The sequence below is a fragment of the Lontra canadensis genome, unplaced genomic scaffold (genome assembly GCF_010015895.1).
Source record: "Lontra canadensis isolate GAN:19392208 unplaced genomic scaffold, GSC_riverotter_1.0 scaffold51, whole genome shotgun sequence".
Taxonomy (NCBI): Eukaryota; Metazoa; Chordata; class Mammalia; order Carnivora; family Mustelidae; genus Lontra; species Lontra canadensis.
In genome coordinates this window covers 13,838,712-13,857,654 of record NW_022631045.1, presented here as the reverse complement: position 1 = coordinate 13,857,654, position 18,943 = coordinate 13,838,712, and the positions used below count along the sequence as shown (strand labels likewise).

The 18,943-nt window shown below is 42.6% G+C and overlaps 2 protein-coding genes and 1 long non-coding RNA gene across 6 annotated transcripts in view; 1 reads left to right on the top strand and 2 right to left on the bottom strand.

The window, feature by feature from the left end:
• Positions 1 to 18,943, bottom strand: part of WDFY2 (WD repeat and FYVE domain containing 2) — a 180,840-nt gene that overhangs the window by 73,315 nt on the left and 88,582 nt on the right. The window lies entirely within an intron of this gene.
• On the top strand, positions 1,772 to 10,705 carry LOC116877391. The gene is made up of 3 exons (XR_004384633.1): positions 1,772 to 2,008; positions 7,314 to 7,320; positions 10,695 to 10,705. It is a non-coding gene; the product is annotated as an uncharacterized LOC116877391 (long non-coding RNA).
• LOC116877389 (elongation factor 1-alpha 1-like) lies at positions 2,633 to 4,209 on the bottom strand. Its single transcript, XM_032874117.1, has one exon. It carries the CDS (start codon positions 4,180 to 4,182, stop codon positions 2,794 to 2,796), a length of 1,389 nt encoding a protein of 462 aa, XP_032730008.1. The 5' UTR covers positions 4,183 to 4,209; the 3' UTR covers positions 2,633 to 2,793.

Genomic DNA, 18,943 nt, shown 5'->3' with positions numbered 1-18,943 from the left:
CCCACATAAACCACAGGGCTGGCTGCTTCCTCTCTAGGTTTGCCTGGGTGTTTAATGGTTTACCTGTCCTCATCTTTCTTTAGAGGATGGTAACACATTTTTTTTTTTTGCTTTCCTACCCCGAGTCTTCCAACACCAAATGCAAGTAACCAGATGCAGTAGCTTTTTTAATAATATCTCTCCCAAGAGGATGGCAGGGAGAAGGTAAAAGAAAAAAGATACACAAGTTTGAATGCAACAACTTTCAAGCCTGCTTCTGGCAAATTTCAGAATCTTAAGGACAAAGGCCCTTGGAAGTTATTCAATGAATGGGGAATATCGTGCTCAAGGCCAAAACCTGAAGCCAGAACACTGATGTATTACATAAAGAAAGCTGCTCAAGTCCCCTATGCCCCCATTACCCTTCACAGAGAGCGAAAGAGAGCGCATACTTTCACTAACAGCTAAATACAACAAAAGTTCTACTGTAACATTAAACAGCAAATTACATGAGAGATCAGTTTAATTAAATATCTAGTTGCCTGTAGTTATTTTTCTGGCTCAAAACTTAAATTGACAAAATTATTCTGAACAAAAAAGCTTCATGCCGAAATCAGAAACTGCCGATAGCTCATCTCATCAAAGTTAGTGGGATAATCAGGATTGGTGACTACCGTTCCTACTTATGAAAGCAGCTGGAGGTCTAGATCGTTGGTTGCTAAGTTGTGGATTTCCTGGAATCCTAGAGTCTGTAAAGGGTCTTAGAGATTGCCTAGCATAGTCACTCATTTTTGATAAACTGATGTCCCCAGACACTTATTTGTCCAAGGTCACAGGCTTACTGGGTTGCACAGCCCAGGCTTAAAACATGAGTCTGTGTCTTTAATTTTTTTTAAATCTACTGATCTTTTGATTCAAACAAACCTCAAAGAACCTCTTCAAAAAGATACTGAAACCCAGGCGAATGTCTCACTGAACTGCTACGTACAAAGGAAAACATTACACTGCAAATTCTGAAATCACCTGATTCTTCAGAGAATCCAGATAACAATACATTACAAAAAACATGAAAGAAAGTTAATCACAAAGCACCAGGAAGGCCTCCATCATTACTCCGTTACCCAAGTCTGACACTTGGAAGCAGGAATCACTGGGATGGTACGGGCACGGACGGTGTAGATGCTGGCTGTGGGTGACAGCAACTGATTGACACTGGCTGCAAATGAGCGTGCCTGGAAGTTATCCCTGCCAACTACTGCTTCTCTCCACTCAATTTCTCCTACACATTTAGTCATCAGATCCTTATCATCCCTCTTGAACCCATGTCCTTTCCAATGTATTTCCAAGTAAACCACCTTTGTCCTGGACGGGGGTCTGCATCACAACTTCTTACCTAGACTTTGCACATGTTTCTCCTTTCCTAGCCAACTGTTCCCATTCTCTGATTTCCATCACTTCTCAAGCTTATCCTCATAGGCAAGGCTGAATGGTCTGCATTAACATGATCACTCATAAGGCAGAATGGGTCTTTCCTTTGCTGAAAATCAAGACACTGCAGAACTTTCACGCTGTTGTACAAACTGCATTAAATGAAAGCTATCATGCTATTTTACAATCTGCATTAAAGCTATATATGATCACATTATTTTACCTTTTCTTGTGGATTTTAGGTTGAAAGCACATAGTTTTTGTTTTCTTCATAATGTGTCTCCCATGTCAGCACTTTTGCCAAAAACATATAAGAACAAATCAATAAATATTTATAAAGAAACATTCATTTTTTTTAAAAATATCAAGTCAAGATTTAATTGTACTACTATAAACACCCTGCCTCAGGGCCTTTGCTTTGTTGGCGCCTTGGTCTTAAATACTCTCTTCCCAGAAGTCAGCATGATTCATGAGCCCAACCTTTAAGTCCTCTGCTCAAATTACACCTTCTCAATGAAGCTTAACGTGTCCACCCTTTTGAAAACCACAACTCATCTCCTCTACCCTACCCTCACATTCCCAACCCCTCTTACTCTGCTCTGTTTTTCCCATAGCATCTACCACCTTGTATTATACAGAAGTTACCATATTTTTTGTTTATTAAATGCAACATACACAAGGAGAAGGATTGGGGCTGGGAGTGGTCACTGATGTATCTCAAACATTCAAAACCCTGGACTGGCACATAGAAACTACTCAACAGGGGCACCTGGGTGGCTCAGTGGCTTAAGCCTCTGCCTTCGGCTCTGGTCATGATCTCAGGATCCTGGGATCAAGCCCTGCATCAGGCTCTCTGCTCAGTGGGGAGCCTGCTTTCCCCTCTCTCTCTGCCTATCTCTCTGCCTTCTTGTGATCTCTATCTCTCTGTCAAATAAATAAAATCTTAAAAAAAAAAAAAAGAAACTACTCAACAGATGATTGTTTAAAGAACTGAATAAAAGACTTAAAATGTCATTTTAAGGAAATTTTAAGTTACTTTAAGTAAAATGTTTTTTTAAGCTCACTATCAATATACTTTTTTTTTTTTTTTTTTCTCATTAAACTTTTGTTTTAATGGGTCTCAAAATTCTGTGACAGATTTTTGGTCAAGTTGTTTCCATTAAAAAGTACTGATTTTAAAAACTAATAACTTAAAACTGCCACACACACACAAAAAAACAAATGGTCCACAAAACATTCTCCTTTCCTTCTGAAGGTTTTACGATGCATTGTTATCATTAACCAGTCTTTTACTATTAAACTTAAATGGCCAATTGACACAAACAGTTCTGAGACCGTTCTTCCACCACTGATTAAGACTGGGGTGGCAGGTATTGGGGATAATATTCATTTAGCCTTCTGAGCTTTCTGGGCAGACTTGGTGACCTTGCCAGCTCCAGCTGCCTTCTTGTCCACTGCTTTGATGACACCCACAGCAACCGTCTGTCTCATGTCACGAACAGCAAAACGGCCCAGAGGAGGATAGTCAGAGAAGCTCTCAACACACATAGGCTTGCCAGGAACCATATCAACAATGGCAGCGTCACCAGATTTCAAGAACTTGGGACCGTCTTCCAGCTTTTTTCCAGAACGACGATCTATCTTCTCCTTCAGCTCAGCAAACTTGCAAGCAATGTGAGCTGTGTGACAATCCAGCACAGGTGCATATCCAGCACTAATTTGGCCTGGATGGTTCAGGATAATCACCTGAGCTGTGAATCCAGCTGCTTCCATTGGTGGGTCATTTTTGCTGTCACCAGCCACATTGCCACGACGAACATCTTTGACAGATACATTCTTGACATTGAAGCCCACATTGTCCCCAGGAAGAGCCTCACTCAAAGCTTCATGATGCATTTCAACAGACTTGACTTCAGTTGTAACATTGACTGGAGCAAAGGTGACCACCATGCCAGGTTTAAAAACACCAGTCTCCACTCGGCCCACAGGGACAGTACCAATACCACCAATTTTGTAGACGTCCTGGAGAGGCAGACGCAAGGGCTTGTCAGTTGGACGAGTTGGTGGCAGAATGCAATCCAGAGCTTCAAGCAGTGTGGTTCCACTGGCATTCCCATCTTTACGGGTGACTTTCCATCCCTTGAACCAAGGCATGTTAGCACTTGGCTCCAGCATGTTGTCACCATTCCAACCAGAAATTGGCACAAATGCTACTGTGTCGGGGTTGTAGCCAATTTTCTTAATGTAGGTGCTGACTTCCTTAACGATTTCCTCGTATCTCTTCTGGCTGTAGGGTGGCTCAGTGGAATCCATTTTGTTAACACCAACAATTAGTTGTTTTACACCCAGTGTGTAAGCCAGAAGGGCATGCTCACGGGTCTGCCCATTCTTGGAGATACCGGCTTCAAATTCACCAACACCAGCAGCAACAATCAGGACAGCACAGTCAGCCTGAGATGTGCCTGTAATCATGTTTTTGATAAAGTCTCTGTGTCCTGGAGCATCAATGATGGTCACATAATACTTGCTGGTCTCGAATTTCCACAGGGAGATATCAATGGTGATACCACGTTCACGTTCAGCTTTCAGTTTATCCAAGACCCAGGCATACTTGAAGGAGCCTTTTCCCATCTCAGCAGCCTCCTTCTCGAATTTTTCAATAGTTCTTTTGTCGATCCCACCACATTTGTAGATCAGATGACCAGTAGTGGTAGACTTGCCCGAATCTACGTGTCCGATGACAACAATGTTGATATGAGTCTTTTCCTTCCCCATTCTGGCTTAGGTTGAGTGGTGGTTTTCACGACACCTGTGTTCTGGCGGCAAACCCGTTGCGAAAAAAGCCAATATACTTTTGAAATATGTGAAAATAATACATATTACAAAGTATAATTTTTTTTTAGTAATGGTTGAAGTAGTAAGCATGTCTACCTAGAGAAGGTGTGAATAAAAATATATACAATTACTAGACATTCAAATGATTTTTAAAAAGGAAAGAGCCCAACTGCCAAGCTATTACTTTTTGTAATCAACAGCAAATGTACTTAAAAAAAAAATTTTTTTTTTTCTTTCTTTCTTTTTCTTTCTTTATTGGACAGGGGGCAGGCTCGGGTATGCATGCAAAGGGCAGGCAGGGGCAGAGGAAGAGGGAGAGAGAGAATCGTAAGCAGACTCCCTGATGAGTGTGAGGCTCCTCACCAGCACAGAGAGATCCCTCAGATCATGACCTAAACTAAAATGAAGAGTCAAATGCTTAAGCAATTGAGCCACCCCATCACCTCAATGCCAAATACACTCTGACTCAAATCTCAGGACTAATCAATGTTTCACTTCCTAGGTCAATAGGAAAATATAATAATGTGCTGTTCTTTTAAAAACTCGAGATAAAACTGACACATACCATTATATTAGGTTCAGGTGTACAGCCTAAGAGTCAATATTTGTACACACCGTGGTGTGCTGCTTTATATGGTTAACTATTTCTCATCATGGTCTCTGTGCCATAGTATTAAATTATCTTTTTCTGGATTTAAATTCACAAAACTTCAGCCTGAACATTATTCAAATGCATAAACATGCACCATAGCAAGTAGTAAGAGAAAATTACATATGAAACCCAGTACTGGGGAACCTGGGTGCCCAGAGGGTTAAGCCTCTGCCTTTGGCTCAGGTCACGGTCTCAGGGTCCTGGGATTGAGCCCCACATCGGGCTCTCTGCTGAGTGGGGAGCCTGTTTCCCCCTCTCTCTCTGTCTTCCTCTCTGCCTACTTGTGAACTCTCTGTGTCAAATAAATAAATAAAATCTTTTAAAACAAACAAACAAACAAACAGAAGAAAGACCCAGTGTTACTAGCCACCAAAAAGGCGCTTACAAGAAATAAATTGGTTTAAAATTATGATTTAAAAAGATTATCTTTAGGGGTACTAGGGTGGCTCAGCCAGTTAAGCCTGTGACTCTTGATTTCAAATCAGGTCATGAACTCAGGGTTGTGAGATGGAAAGAATCTTTCCATTGGCCCCCACACTCAGCAGGGAGTCTGCTTCTCTCCCCACTCTGCCCTTTCCCTAGGCGTTCTCCTTCTCGCTCTCAAATAAATAAATAGATCTTTCAAAAGTAAGTTCCACTTTAAAAAAATTATCTTTGAACTTAGATGGCAACTAATTATGCAACAAATCAAGTCTTTAATTTCAAATAAAACTAACCTTTATCAAAAAGGAAATTAGGGGCACCCAAGTGGCTCAGTCGTTAAGCATCTATCTGTCTTCAGCTCAGGTCACGATCCCAGGGTTCTGGGATCAAGCCCCATGTCGGGGCCTGTCAGGGCCCCTGCTGGGCTCTCTGCTTCTCCCTCTCCCACTCCCCCTGCTTGTGTTCCTTCTCTCTCACTGTGTGTCTCTCTCTCTGTCAAATAACTAAATTTTTTTAAAAGTAAATTAAATTTCATCTCTTCTTGTACAGAATTTCTGCTATAAAAATAATAATTATCATTCATTAAGGCCTTTATATGTTTTTTTTTTCAAGATTTTATTTATTTATTTGAGAGAGAGAGACAGCAAGAGAGGGGAACACAAGCAGGGGGAGTGACAGAGGAAGAGGGAGAAGCAGGCTTCCTGTTGAGCAGGGAGCCCGATGTGGGGACTGATTCCAGGACCCTGGGATTATGACCTGAGCTGAAGGCAGATGCTTAATGACTGAGCCACCCAGGTGCCCCTGTATAAATTATTTCATGTAATCCTCATAAATCCCCAAGAGGCACATATTATTATTCCCAATGTACAGCGAGTAAAGTAAGGCTTATGTAAGGTTAACCACCTCCTCATGATTAATCAGCTAAAAGATGGGAGAGCTGGAGTTGAGATGCAGGTTTCTCTGGAAGCTAAGTTCATACCTCAACCACCAGGATGCCTTCCCCTGACATGTGCCCCTGATGTATGAAGGCCAAGTGAGTCAACAGTGGTCTCTACCAGGAACTCTGAGTGGCCCTACTTGACAGAGGCAGGGAGGAAAGTATAATCACCTCCTCCAAAGCAAAGAGCTGATGGGAAACAAGGACTTCTAGAAGGCTGACTAGACTGTAAGAATGAAAGGGAAAGGAGAAAAACTTCTGGGCAGAAATGCAAATGAAACTGGTTGGCTTTAATTCCCCTGAAACTACTACTGAGGTTCCAATTTGTGTAAGGGCTGTGCATGTCATATGTTTCCTGCCTTCAAGTGGCTCAGGCTAACGGAGGTCAAGAAAACAAGGAAATTTGCACTTATGAAATGTCTCCTATTTGTCAGACCCTTTCTGGAACTATATATGCTATCTTATTTCATACATGATCATATAAATAAAACATACACGTAAACTAATAAGTATCACATTAATACTAAAGTATAAATTTGAACCAAGTGCTATGAGAACCTTAAGAAGTCCGCTTTACTCTGCCCTGGAGTCGGGCGGGCTTCTCAGAAGAATGGATTTGGGGCTTTAAGCCAATTCTTAGAGACAGCCGAGGAGCTTCTCGAGGGGAGGGAAGCAGGCAGTGAGCAAGGGGACTCCATGTCCATGGACACCGATGTATGAACAGAACAAGTCTGCTATTTGGGTAGGAGGGTTTTGACACTGAAGCTGATAAAATGGGCAGGAATTGAAGGATCTGAGTTTTATCGTTTTGGAAGCCGTTTAGAGTCTCATAAGAGGAGTGGCATGAATACATCAGAACTGTGAATATCTGATGGCAGAGGAGTTGGCGGGAACTAGAGACAACACATAGTAGGACCGATCTGGGGCTTCTTGCAGCAGCCCAAGCAGAACACGTGAGACAGGTATTTTAAAAGTACCAGTGGGACCAGACCTGGAGGGAGAGTCTGGAGAGTGTTCTGAGGTCAGCAGGCCAGAGCAGAGGTTGCTGGGAGGACGGAGGGGAAATGTGCATCTACTGTAACAACTATTTCTGGTTGGGGCTGTTGAGTGATGCCACATACTGAAGGGATGAGGAGAAACAGCACATGCTGGAGAAAAGGGAATGCTCTCCAGTTAGAACATGCTAAACCAGAGGGGTGCTGGAGACTCCCAGGTAGGACTGCCAAGGAAGCATCTAGAGTCCGAGTTCGGGCCCAGGAGGACAGAATGGGCCCCGGCCTCGAGAACTACAGATGTAGGGCTAACCAAGCTGCAGGAGTGAATCATGAAGAAAGAGAAATAGCACAAGGGAGAGGCCTGGCAGCACGGACATCAAAACACCACACCACATACGCAAACCATGACACCATGCAATCCGCTGAAAGGCATTTTTCTAGCCTCTTTCCCTCCCATCTATAATAGACAAGCTCAGGGAGGAAGAAGCTGCCCTCCTTTGACTTCTCTCCAGTCCAGGAAACGTGCTGGACCTGAGCTATTGCTGAGGACGGAAAAGCTGTGCTGTTCTATGTGCCAATACGGTTAGCAGTCTTTTTGCAACCGTGTAATTGGCTTCAGTGAGCTGAAGGTCTATGCTGATAGTGGTCTTTGACGCTAAGCCAATATTTATAAAAATGCAATATTCACCAATAACTGTGAAAGGGTTATTCCCCCATCAGTAAGGAGGCAAAGCTGGAGATGGGTGGACTGTGGAGCCCACACTCAAGGTGCAGAGCTGTAGAAGCAGTAAATAAACAGGGAGGGGCACCCACCTGGGAAACAAAAACTCGGGGGTACCATGACCCTGAGTCACTGTAGCATCCCACAGTAAAACAAAGAAACACAGGCCAACACGGAACCCCCACTGAACCCCAAGGACTGGGACTTATCTAATGCTGCTCTCCTCTCTGCAGCCGTAAGCTTGGAGTCAGCAAGCAGGCAGCCTGTGTTCAAGAATGTCTCAGATCACTGCGTAGGTGAGTAACTAACACAGGTGACGGCAATCCGGCGGCAGGAAGGGCTATAAAAGAATAACTGCTTCCTTCACACGTTTTGGCTCTCGTGCGTTCTCAGGCTTTATAGGAAAGAATAAATGTCAGATGGCTCTTTGGGGGGTCGGTTTCACGACTGCTGTTGTCAAGGTACTTTGGGAGGAATGCCTTCAAAGGTGATTGACATGGAAATGCCACCCCAGTCCCTCTGGGCTCTGAACTTTGCCATCTAAATATCAGTGACATGAGAACGGTGGTTCAGCTCTACAGTTTATATAAAAGATTAGCTCCAAGCAAACATCAGCAAAATACTTGTGCACACAGAGAATGTTCTATATGCCTGGACGGAAATGGTTAAGAAAAGATTTATGAAACAAGACTGATTCCTAGTGTTGTAAAACTTTGTAGGGGCACAGACAGCTGTCTGGACGTTGGGTCTATAAAACTCAGACTCCTAAATAAATAGAGACTGGCAGAGTCCCCATGGCTGACAGCATTCCCTCCTCCCACACTTCTCAATCCGCTAGAGTAAGGGTGTCTCCCTGATACGAAATTTGCTACATCTTCTTTGAATACCTTTCAGAGCATCTTCAGTAATCTGCACATCTCTTTGAGTCCAACCTTTTCCTGTGAGTGATGAAGGTAAAAGGCAACAACCTAGATGAGAACATTTTGGGCAGAAAAATTAGTCTTTGACAGTCCAAGTCTTTGCAAATCACTGGTGAATTACTGTGGTGACACAGCAAAGATCGAAAGATGGGACCAGAATTAAGTGGAACCATCCTAAGGAGAAAGCTGCCATTAAGATACTAACTCCCCTCAGAACTGGTCCGTTAACTCCACAGGACACGGATTGTCACTGTCTTCCTGGTTACCACCAATGGAAGGCGCTGCTGTTGCTAAGACAATGATGAGGAAAGGAGCTAATACCACAGAGCACTTGACATGCGTGGGTACTGTTCTAAGAGCTTTGTATGTGTACCATGTCAGAAAATCCTCACAACAACCCGATAAAATCGTTGTAATTATTATCCTCATTTTACAGTTGAAAAAACTAAGGCACAGAGAGTAAAGCAACTTGCCCAGGGTGACACAACTTGGGAGGACAGAGCTGTGACTGAACTCGGGCAGTCTGATTCCAGTGCCTGTGGTCTTAGCCCTATGTACTGTCCATGCAACAGACGATATTAATTAAAGCACTCGTTAATTTGTCTGTGAGTATTTACAGAGCCCTTGCAATTCATGGGCACTGTGCTGGGTGTCAGGGATGTAACGAAGAGTCAAGCAGACACGGTCGCTGCCTTGTGGAGCTTATGATGAATATTCACATTCATCAAGTAATCACATAAACGAGTATAAAATGACAACTCAGACAGCCGCTACAGAGGACAGGCACACGGTGCTATGAACATTTATAATCCGAGGATGGAACTCCTGGAAGACCAAGGAAGACCTCCCCAAGGCAATAAAAATGAAACTGAAATCTGAAGGATGAGAGTTAAGCAGGAAAGGAGAAAGGAAGCTCACTGAAGGCAGAGCTCCCTGAGAGGACGGAAGCTGGTTAAGCGTAAGTGTCTGAGAGTAACTGAGGCTGAAACTCCAGAAGGGAGGGCACTGAGCAAAAGGAGGCTGTGGAGGAAAGGACCAGATCCAGCAGGGTCACACGGGCCATGGGAAGGCTTTGGCCCTATGCCCAAGAGTAAGGGAAAGCCACTGGAGAGGTTTGGCAGGGGATAGGACAAAATGAAATGTGTATTTTGGAAAGATCCTTCTATCTCCAATATGGAAACCAGACTGGAAGAGACAGAATGGATATGGGATGACCAGTGAGGAGGTCAACGGAGGGTCCAAGGAGGAGACGATGAACAGAGAGATGGTGGTGGTGATAGGAGTTGATGATAATGAGAAGGATGATGGAGTGGAAGCTGAGAGGTATTTGGGAGGTAAAAACCAGTCAGTGATGGACTGGGCAGAGTCGAGCAAAGAGGAAGGAGAATGACTCTACAGAGCCCAGCTCATGCAACCGAGTGGACAGTGGTTACACTCACAGAAATAGGGAACTCTGGGAAAGACTAGGTATGTGGGAGGCACATGAGTCTGATTCTGGACCTAGCGAACTGCAGGTTTCTTTGAGATATTCAACAGGAAATATGAAGGAATGGGAATGTCAGAGAAATGGTCTGAAGAGAGATCAAAAAGTTAAGTGTTACTGTCATATGAATAAATGAAGCCATGACTCAAGTAAAGACAGCCCAGAGAGAGGAGAGATGAAGGCCTAGGAGGAACGTGGAGAAACTCCAATACCAAACCAAAGCTAGCTAATGGACATCCTTTATGAAAATGGAGACAAAACAGGAAGAAAACCAGGAGAGTACAGGTTTGTGGATGTGCGTAAAGAAACTATTTCAGGAAGAAAGAGCAGAGCTAAATGCTGCAGGGAGGTCAAACATGATGACAACTTAAGAATGTCAGCTGGACAGACTCACAAGGAGATTTTCTGTAACCAGCACCGGAGCTGTTTGGATAGACTGATGGCATTGGCAGCCGAACTGTAGGGGTCCGGTCCGAGTCACTGGTGGCAGGGGGTGGAGAGGGGAGTAGGGAAATGCAGAAAGTCACTACTATGACAATTCTTGTGAGAAGTGTGATTATATGGAGAGAAGAGAGACAGAACACAAGGTGGATAGGGAAGAGCTGTGAAGTCTTTGTTCTCATTAAAAACAAAAACAAAACAAAACAAAAAAACAGCGGCACCTGGGTGGCAAAGTCAGCTAAGTGCCTGGGTCTTGATCAGGCTCAAAGTCATAATCTCAGGGTCGTGAAAACAAGCCCCACATCAGGCTCTGCAGCTCAGTGGGGTCTGCTTGGGGTTCTCCCTCTCTCACTCCCTTTATCTCTTCATTCTGCGCTCTCTCGCTCTCTCTCAAATAAATAAATATTTTTGTAAAAACCCATAAACCTCAAGTATGTTTAAAAACCAACGGGCAGAGTGCCTGGGTGGTTCAATTGGTTAAGCGTGTGCCTTCAACTCAGGTCATGGTCCCAGGGTCCTGGAATCGATCCCCATGTGAATCAGGAGTCTGTTTCTCCCTCATCCTCTCCCTCTGCTCATTCTCTCTCTCTCTCAATCTTAAATAAATATGTAAATAAATAAAATCTTTAAAAAACAAAAATAAAACCAATGGGCAGGATCCAGGGAGGAGAGAGAGATTATTGAGGTATAAGACTAAAAGAAAGTTACTCAGAACCTAATATGCTCCTCAATTCCTAGCCATTGCCTTTCTTGAACACAGATAAACTACTTGATGTGGCCAAGATAAGAAGATGACCACCTTCTGAAATAGTAATACAATGTGCTCATAAGGCCTCCTTTGTGGCCAGTAACTTCTGGAGATAGTGTATAAATGACTTCAACCTACCACATACTCTACCGGATCACCTCACCACCAATTTAAAACACAGGGCAATCTGGGTGTTCGTACAGATATGCATGCTACAGAATCAGTGTAGAAGGGGGACCACGAAGGCCATCAAAATTTCATAATTGCAATGGAGATGCCATAAAATAATCCCGGGCCGAAGAATGCCCTTGGCATCTGCATTCACCACCACCTGACAGAGTTTTAAGGGAACATGCAGGTACTGAACAAAAGATGACAGGGTGACATGTACAATGACATAACTGTCATTGAATAGACAGTTATGTCAGAGAAGCTGGTCCTTGAGACATTCTGAGAAGGTCTGTGATCTACACAAATACTGATGACATAGTAACTTCCACAACAATAAGTATCTCCTTTGACGAAACCATCTTCAGTGAATTACACTGTATGAATACACAGAAAGCAAGCAGCATGTCAGCACCCCAGGACCCTTACTGCTAAGCAGGAAAAAAAAAAATTATTCTCTAAGTACAAAACCTGGAATGCACCAGGACCTCTCCAGCAAGGGTGGCCCAGCTGGAGGCTCAACTTGGATAGCAGCCGAAATGCTTTATTCGTAGGCTACCTGTCATCACTGTAGAGCATGACCTCACCATTTGGGTTCAGTCCCTGTAGGCTCATTACAACCCACAGTAATAAACAACTCATCCAAAACATCTCATTACATTAAAAGCTCAAATTCTCTTAAAAAAAAAAAAAAAACACCTCATCATTTTAGCAATGGCTAGATGCATGGAATGACACAAGCTTTCAATTCGTTAGTGACCATCCTAGGGCAATTCCTTGTGGTTGGGCTGTCTGAGTTGTATGAAAAAAGTTAGACTGGTATCATAAAATGAAAACCTGACAGAAAGGTCAGGGAAATCCTAGCTCTGCCCAACTATCTTAACGTGAGACCTACCAACACGTCACTTAATCTAGGGAAGGGTGTCATTAGCTGTAGAAAAATGAAGGTGTTTTCCAATTGTAATATTTTCTTATCTCTGCCTACAGGATAATATCTTTGGATACCTCTTCCTGAAGGTATCATACTGCATATTCACCAAATTGTTTCCTAATCAACTGTTAGAACACTGTTAGGGAAATACTGTACATACAATATTATCAGATACCCCGAGTTGAAGAGTGTCTTCCCAAAACACATGGCCACCTAGAACCTCAGAATGTGACCTCATTTGGAGTGAAGGTCTTTACAGTTATAATTAGTTAAGATGAGATCATACTGGATTAGGGTGAGCTCTTAATCCAGTGACTGGTGTCCTTATAAGAAAGCCATGTGTAAACACGGAGACACAGAGAAGGGGACATGAAGACGGAGGCAGGGATTGGGGTGACACATCTATGAACCAAGGATTTCCAGCAACCACCAGAAGCTTGGAAAAAAGAAGAAGGATTCTCTCCTCGAGCCTCCAGAAGGACCCCTACTGACATCCTGATTTTGGACATTAGTCTCTAGAACTGTGAGAAAATAAATTCTGTTGTTTTAAGCCACTTGGTGTGTAGTACTTTGTTAGGAGGGAAAGTAATATACCAAGTATCAATATGCTGCAACTAATTATGACTCATCTTGCTCCCCTGGCAACACAAGAGGACTGCTAAGATGCTACAAGACCTTAGACCTTCTGAAGAGGGTAAAATACTAGCAGAGTTCAAGTTCTTGGTTTCAGATGATAAAAACAGCTCTAATGATTCTTCGGTCTCCTTCTAGTGGATGCTAAGGATTGTATTTTCAAAAAGGTAATTTCTCCTTTTACTTGGAAAAGTAATATCCTCTCTCACAGAAACTACATACCTCTCCCTTGAAGCTATCAGCCTTCTGGAAGGAGACACTTTTGCCTCCCTGTTGCAACCAGACTCTGCCTGAGTGATTCCTGTGATCTGTGACACAGATTCTCTATCTATGAGATCCTGCCAAGGCATATACCCCTGCGAATTCCATTACACGAAGCAGTTTCAGAACACACCCCATAAGGAACAACTACAGGAGACCAAAGAGCGATGCTCTTGTAAAGCTGTTAATTTAATCTGTAATACAGGAATCTCTAAATAATAGGAAATGATGTGAGAAGGCCTATTCTTTCAGCAATCCCAAAAGTTCAACAGATTTCTAGTCTAAGTGAAAAAAGAGGCAATGAAAGACTTACTAACAGCATCGTTTTGGGTCCCACAAACTGTCAGGAACATGTTCTGTCTCTGCTTTGGTTTCTTAGTTGTTTGTTTAGTGAATCTCTGTTTATGAATTTCAAGAAGCAGAGTATGGACATCAAATTCTTCCATATGCCCAAACTAGTCATGTAAACAAGAATCGCTCACATGTGTCAACTGTGGAGAGCAATTTACCTTTGCCGGAGGAGTGGCTGACTCTGGTGTTAGCAACCCGATGACATAAATTGAAATGCCTTTCTCTCCTCCCTTGACATTTTACAAAGCCTCTACAACAGCCCGGGAACTCTGTTAGGACACCAGCTGAAACAGACCTGGTCTCTGCCTTCAGGCAATTCAGAGTCTAGTGAAGGAGACAGTCCCACAAACAAATGAGGCACCACGCCCAAGAATACTCAGTAAGTAGAGATATAATTGCCTATCAGGCAAGAACAAATGGGCAGGGCATGGAAAGGCTTTAGCAGGAAATCTTTCTGGACAAAGTAGTGGACTGCAGCACCGGTAAGGAGAAACCCCAGGCTTCACAAGGAACCCAGAGTTCCCAGCTCACCTAAGAGCTGCTTCCTGGCTATGTACGCTAGAGAAGCACATGAGCTCTCCAAGCCTTCGTGTCCTTTTATGAGAAATGCTGAGTGATGCCACCCACATCACAGGATTCCTGTGATGCTGGAATGAGGGGATGTACATGAAACAGAATGTCTGGGACATGGTGCATGCTCAGTGTTCAGTTCTCTTTCCCCTTTCATTCCCTTGGACAACTATGTGAACTAACACCAATGTATACTACTGGAAGATAATAACCACAAGAACTACCAAAACAGTAGCAATAAGTCCATACATGGTCAATATCATTTATTCTTAAAAAAAATATCACTTATTGTTATATAATAATCATTATCCTGAATGCTAACCATTACACAGATCAATCTTTCCTTCTCATCCCAAATTTAACATAAACAAATATATGAAAACAACCTTCAGAAAACAGAGATTTATCATTTGCTCGGGGCGGGGTGGGGGGACTTCAATGAATATGCATTTATCCAGCAAGATTTCAATAAAAACTCTGGCTCACTAGCGGTTCTGATGAAGCAGAAAATTTATATAGTTATGAAGATTAGGATCTATACACCTCTACAACTAAGCCATTATTCAGTAGAGTCGGTGAAAATTAGTTTACGGAAGTTCTTTCATTTCTGTGTGGACATTTCCTCACCAATTATCCTCTCTCAATACCTGTGGTGTATCCTCTCTGTGGTGCTGGAGGGAGAGCTGCCTTGTTGGGGACCCAGCTCCTTCAAATGCCAACTACTCATCCTGGGCCAGGACCCCAGACACCTTGTATATTTAATAGTCCACTTCTCAGACTAGTTCATTTCTCTCCAAACACTTCTTGCCCTCTCCTTACTACCATGCTCTCTTCTCCTCTGCCATTCACTTTACCTGAAATACCTTACCTTCCCATCTTCAGCCAGCGAAATCCTAGACCATCTTCTAAACCCAGCTCACAGCCTGTCTCCACGGGGCTGACCCCGACCATTACCTCCCACGCTCCCCTGCCCTCACTGTCCCATCAACATAGCGCTCACTGGTGTACTGCTGCTGGGGCTGTTATTTTTTTTTACTCTGTGTTACTTACTTCACAATTTCATGCTCCCCTTTCCCCCCAACTGAATAAGCTTTCTGAGACCAGGAGCCACATGTTAGAATCAACTTACTATTCTGCACATTGTTGATGTTTAGATTTATTTGTTGGTTGGCTAGAATACATGAGATACTGCGATAGAAAATTTCAGAGTCCTGGGTGGGTCAGTCATTTAGCATCTACGTTTGGCTCAGGTCTTGATCCCAGGGTCCTGGGATGGACCAGTGTCCAGCTTCCAGCTCAGCAGGGAGTCTGCCCCTCCCCCTTGTTCATGCTCTCACTGGCTTGCTCTCTCACACATATGAATAAATTAAAAACAAAAGTCTTTAAAAAATAAAAGGGGCGCCTGGGTGGCTTAGTTGTTAAGTATCTGCCCAGCTCGGGTCATGATCCTGAGGTCCTGGGGTCGAGCCCCACGTCAGGCTCCCAGCTTGGCAGGAAGTCTGCTTCTCCCTCTCCCACCCACCCTGCTTGTGTTCCCTCTCTCGCTGTGTCTCTCTATGTCAAACAAATAAATTTTAAAAAGAAACTTTAAAAATTTTTTTTTAAAAATGGAAAGGAATAGCAAAAGGAAAAGAAAGGAAAGGAAAGGAAAGGAAAAGAAAGGAAAGGACGCCTGGGTGGCTCAGTCAGTTAAGCATCTGCCTTCGGCTCTGGTCGTGGTCCCAGGGTCTTGGGATCAAGCCCCGCATCGGACCTCCCTCTCCCTCTTCCCTCTGCTCATGCTTTGTCTCAAATAAATAACAAATAAATCTTTAATAAATAAATAAAATTTTAAAAAAGAAAATTTCTAAGTCCTACTTTAGCATGAATAGCAGTCTGCACCATATGAGTGACTTCTTTGACATTAAAACAGATGACATTTCTGAAAACTCAAGATGAATTAAACTGTTGGGCATAATGTTTTCCGCTGCAGAAGATAATCCCATTGTGACAAATATTTTGAATGGCAACAGAATTATGCAAATAAACTATCTCAGAATTCAAGCAGGTACTTAGTACAGCCAGCTCTACTAAATAATAATAGCGTTTGTACTTTAGTCCGCAACTCATCTAACAAATTATTCATTGAGTCCCTAATTTGTATGATGAGTAAGGGACTGGCCAACTCCTCAACACTCAACACTTTAATGGAGGAGACAGACTTAAAGACTTTTTACAAAGCAAGTTAAACGAGCAATATAATACAGCTAACCTATGGAGTAATGTGTGTGATTCATTTCAATTGGAAGGGCTGAGGAACCATCCAACAAAACAAAAGCCAAAGCACAAAAAAAGGAGATGACATTGGAACAAGGTGATGAGAAAGAATTGGGACTCTGTACACCAAGATGGCAGAAAGGGGATCAGGGTTCTAAGATTAGCAAGAGTGAAATGTACAGACATGAAAACACAGCTTCACCCCCTCTAGCTTCTCTGAATAGGTGATCTAACTTGCTACTTCAGGAGAAACTGAAAAGGTCATTCCTCTCCTGCATCTCACAACTGCCTCAGCCTTTCTCTCCATCTCAACAGTTTCTCCACTCTTCTCCAAAGCTAAATTCTCCCAGTCGCTCAGGAACCCCCTGCTGCTTGTCTAATGTCTCATCTTGCTGCAGCGCTCACCCTCCCTCTCCTTCCTTTTGCAGACAAGTTTTTGAAACCATAGTCTGTACTGACTATCTCCACTTCATCTCTAATTCATTTCAGTTATGTAAGGTTAACTGTCTCTTCAATCTTTTTCATTCAGCAGAATAAAGAGACACGAGGACTTATATTCTGATGTCCTCCTTTCTTTTTTTTTAAATAAGTTCACCAGCACCTGCCCCCCCACCAAAAGTTAACTAGTTAGTTACTTCTTTTTAAAGTTTATCTGCTATACTCAGGGAACAGAGAATGAGCAGTCTCTCAGGTCCGGAAAGCTGAGACTTTGTGTAAGTATTTCTAACCCCAGTGAGGACGTGGAACCTTAAACAAGCCCTTCTCTCCATGTGCCTTTCCTAACTCAGCTCTTCACAGTTCTTCAAATGAGAATAGAGAGTGTCTACAACTCATTCGCTTTGACAATATAAAACAGGTTCTTTTAAGGAAATTATGTCATAGAAGTTGGGTTCTTAATCTTTTCTAGGAGATCAGGGTAAGGTAAGGCTTGGGATAGCCACACGGTATGGCTACACCAGAAGCATCCCAAGCTAGCCCCCCTGATTTATGTTCCACCTCTCTGGCAGTTTCATTCACTAAACAAATAATGGCTAAGATGGTCTCTCCTCTTATACACATTAAATAGCCAGAATGCTCCATAACTTACTTTGGTCACCTTTCTCGCCTTTAAAGCCAAATTTATCAGCACCTATGAACGACCTACACTGATTTCAAAAAATGCAAAGACTCACCCATATGTTATAAACACTTAAGTCTTTTCATGGACAGTGAGTGTTACATATACTATTCCACGAACTACTGGGACAATATATAGATCTTAGCTCATCTTTTCAGATTTCCTTTGCAGTGAACTTCAGTTCACTGAACAATCCAGTTACCCCCCTTCATTTTTCAAAAATAAATTTATCCCCCCCACACCCCACTTTTTAAAAATAACTCTCCTTAAACCAGATGAAGATCCATATCATTTACTTCTCTGCTGTCCTCCTACAGAACAGAGTTTACACACCTCCCAACTGCACTGGACATTACAGAAATTCCATAAATATTTGTCAACAGGCAGATACATATTTAACAATACTGTGAAAATTTCCATTAAGAGTTACCAAACAAATGTTTTGACTAAAGACCAAATGAAAAATTCCAAGCCCACCTCTTTAGACCCCTTTTAAGAATCAGGTTATGATTACAGAAGGAAATCCACGTTCCATATGTCTAAATATTTAAAAGTTATATATCAAGTTAAACTATTAAATAAAATATGGTCACTCCCTCAAATCTTAACAAATATACCTTCAACCACCTGGAGGTACCAGAAGGAATTTAAAATTTCTAGACTCCTTGAAGTTCCACAATATAGTACATGCAGACAGACTTTAAGCTATTTGGGGTCAGGAAAATTCAAGTCAGGTACTCAGAACATGGGGGTAGGTGGCGTGAGAGCCTAGGCTGGGCACACCCCCTGGACCTCTTAGGGTCCTTCATCCTCTAGGGAAATGTGGCCAGGCAGAACAGGGTCCTTTAATTCACAGGTCCCAAAGCAGGGCCTCCCTTGTCAGGACTGCAGGCAATAATGCATAATTTACCAAAATGGAGAATTTGCCAGATCAGTCTTGTTGCACTTGGTTAAAACAGTAGCTGAAACTAAACATATTTTTAAAAAAATGTTTAAGTTAAGAAGTAAAACCTGAAACTCCCAATCCCTAATCACTTCAGTTCCCTCAAGAGCTACAGTTACAAAAAAAAAAAAAAAAAAAAAAAAAAAAAAAA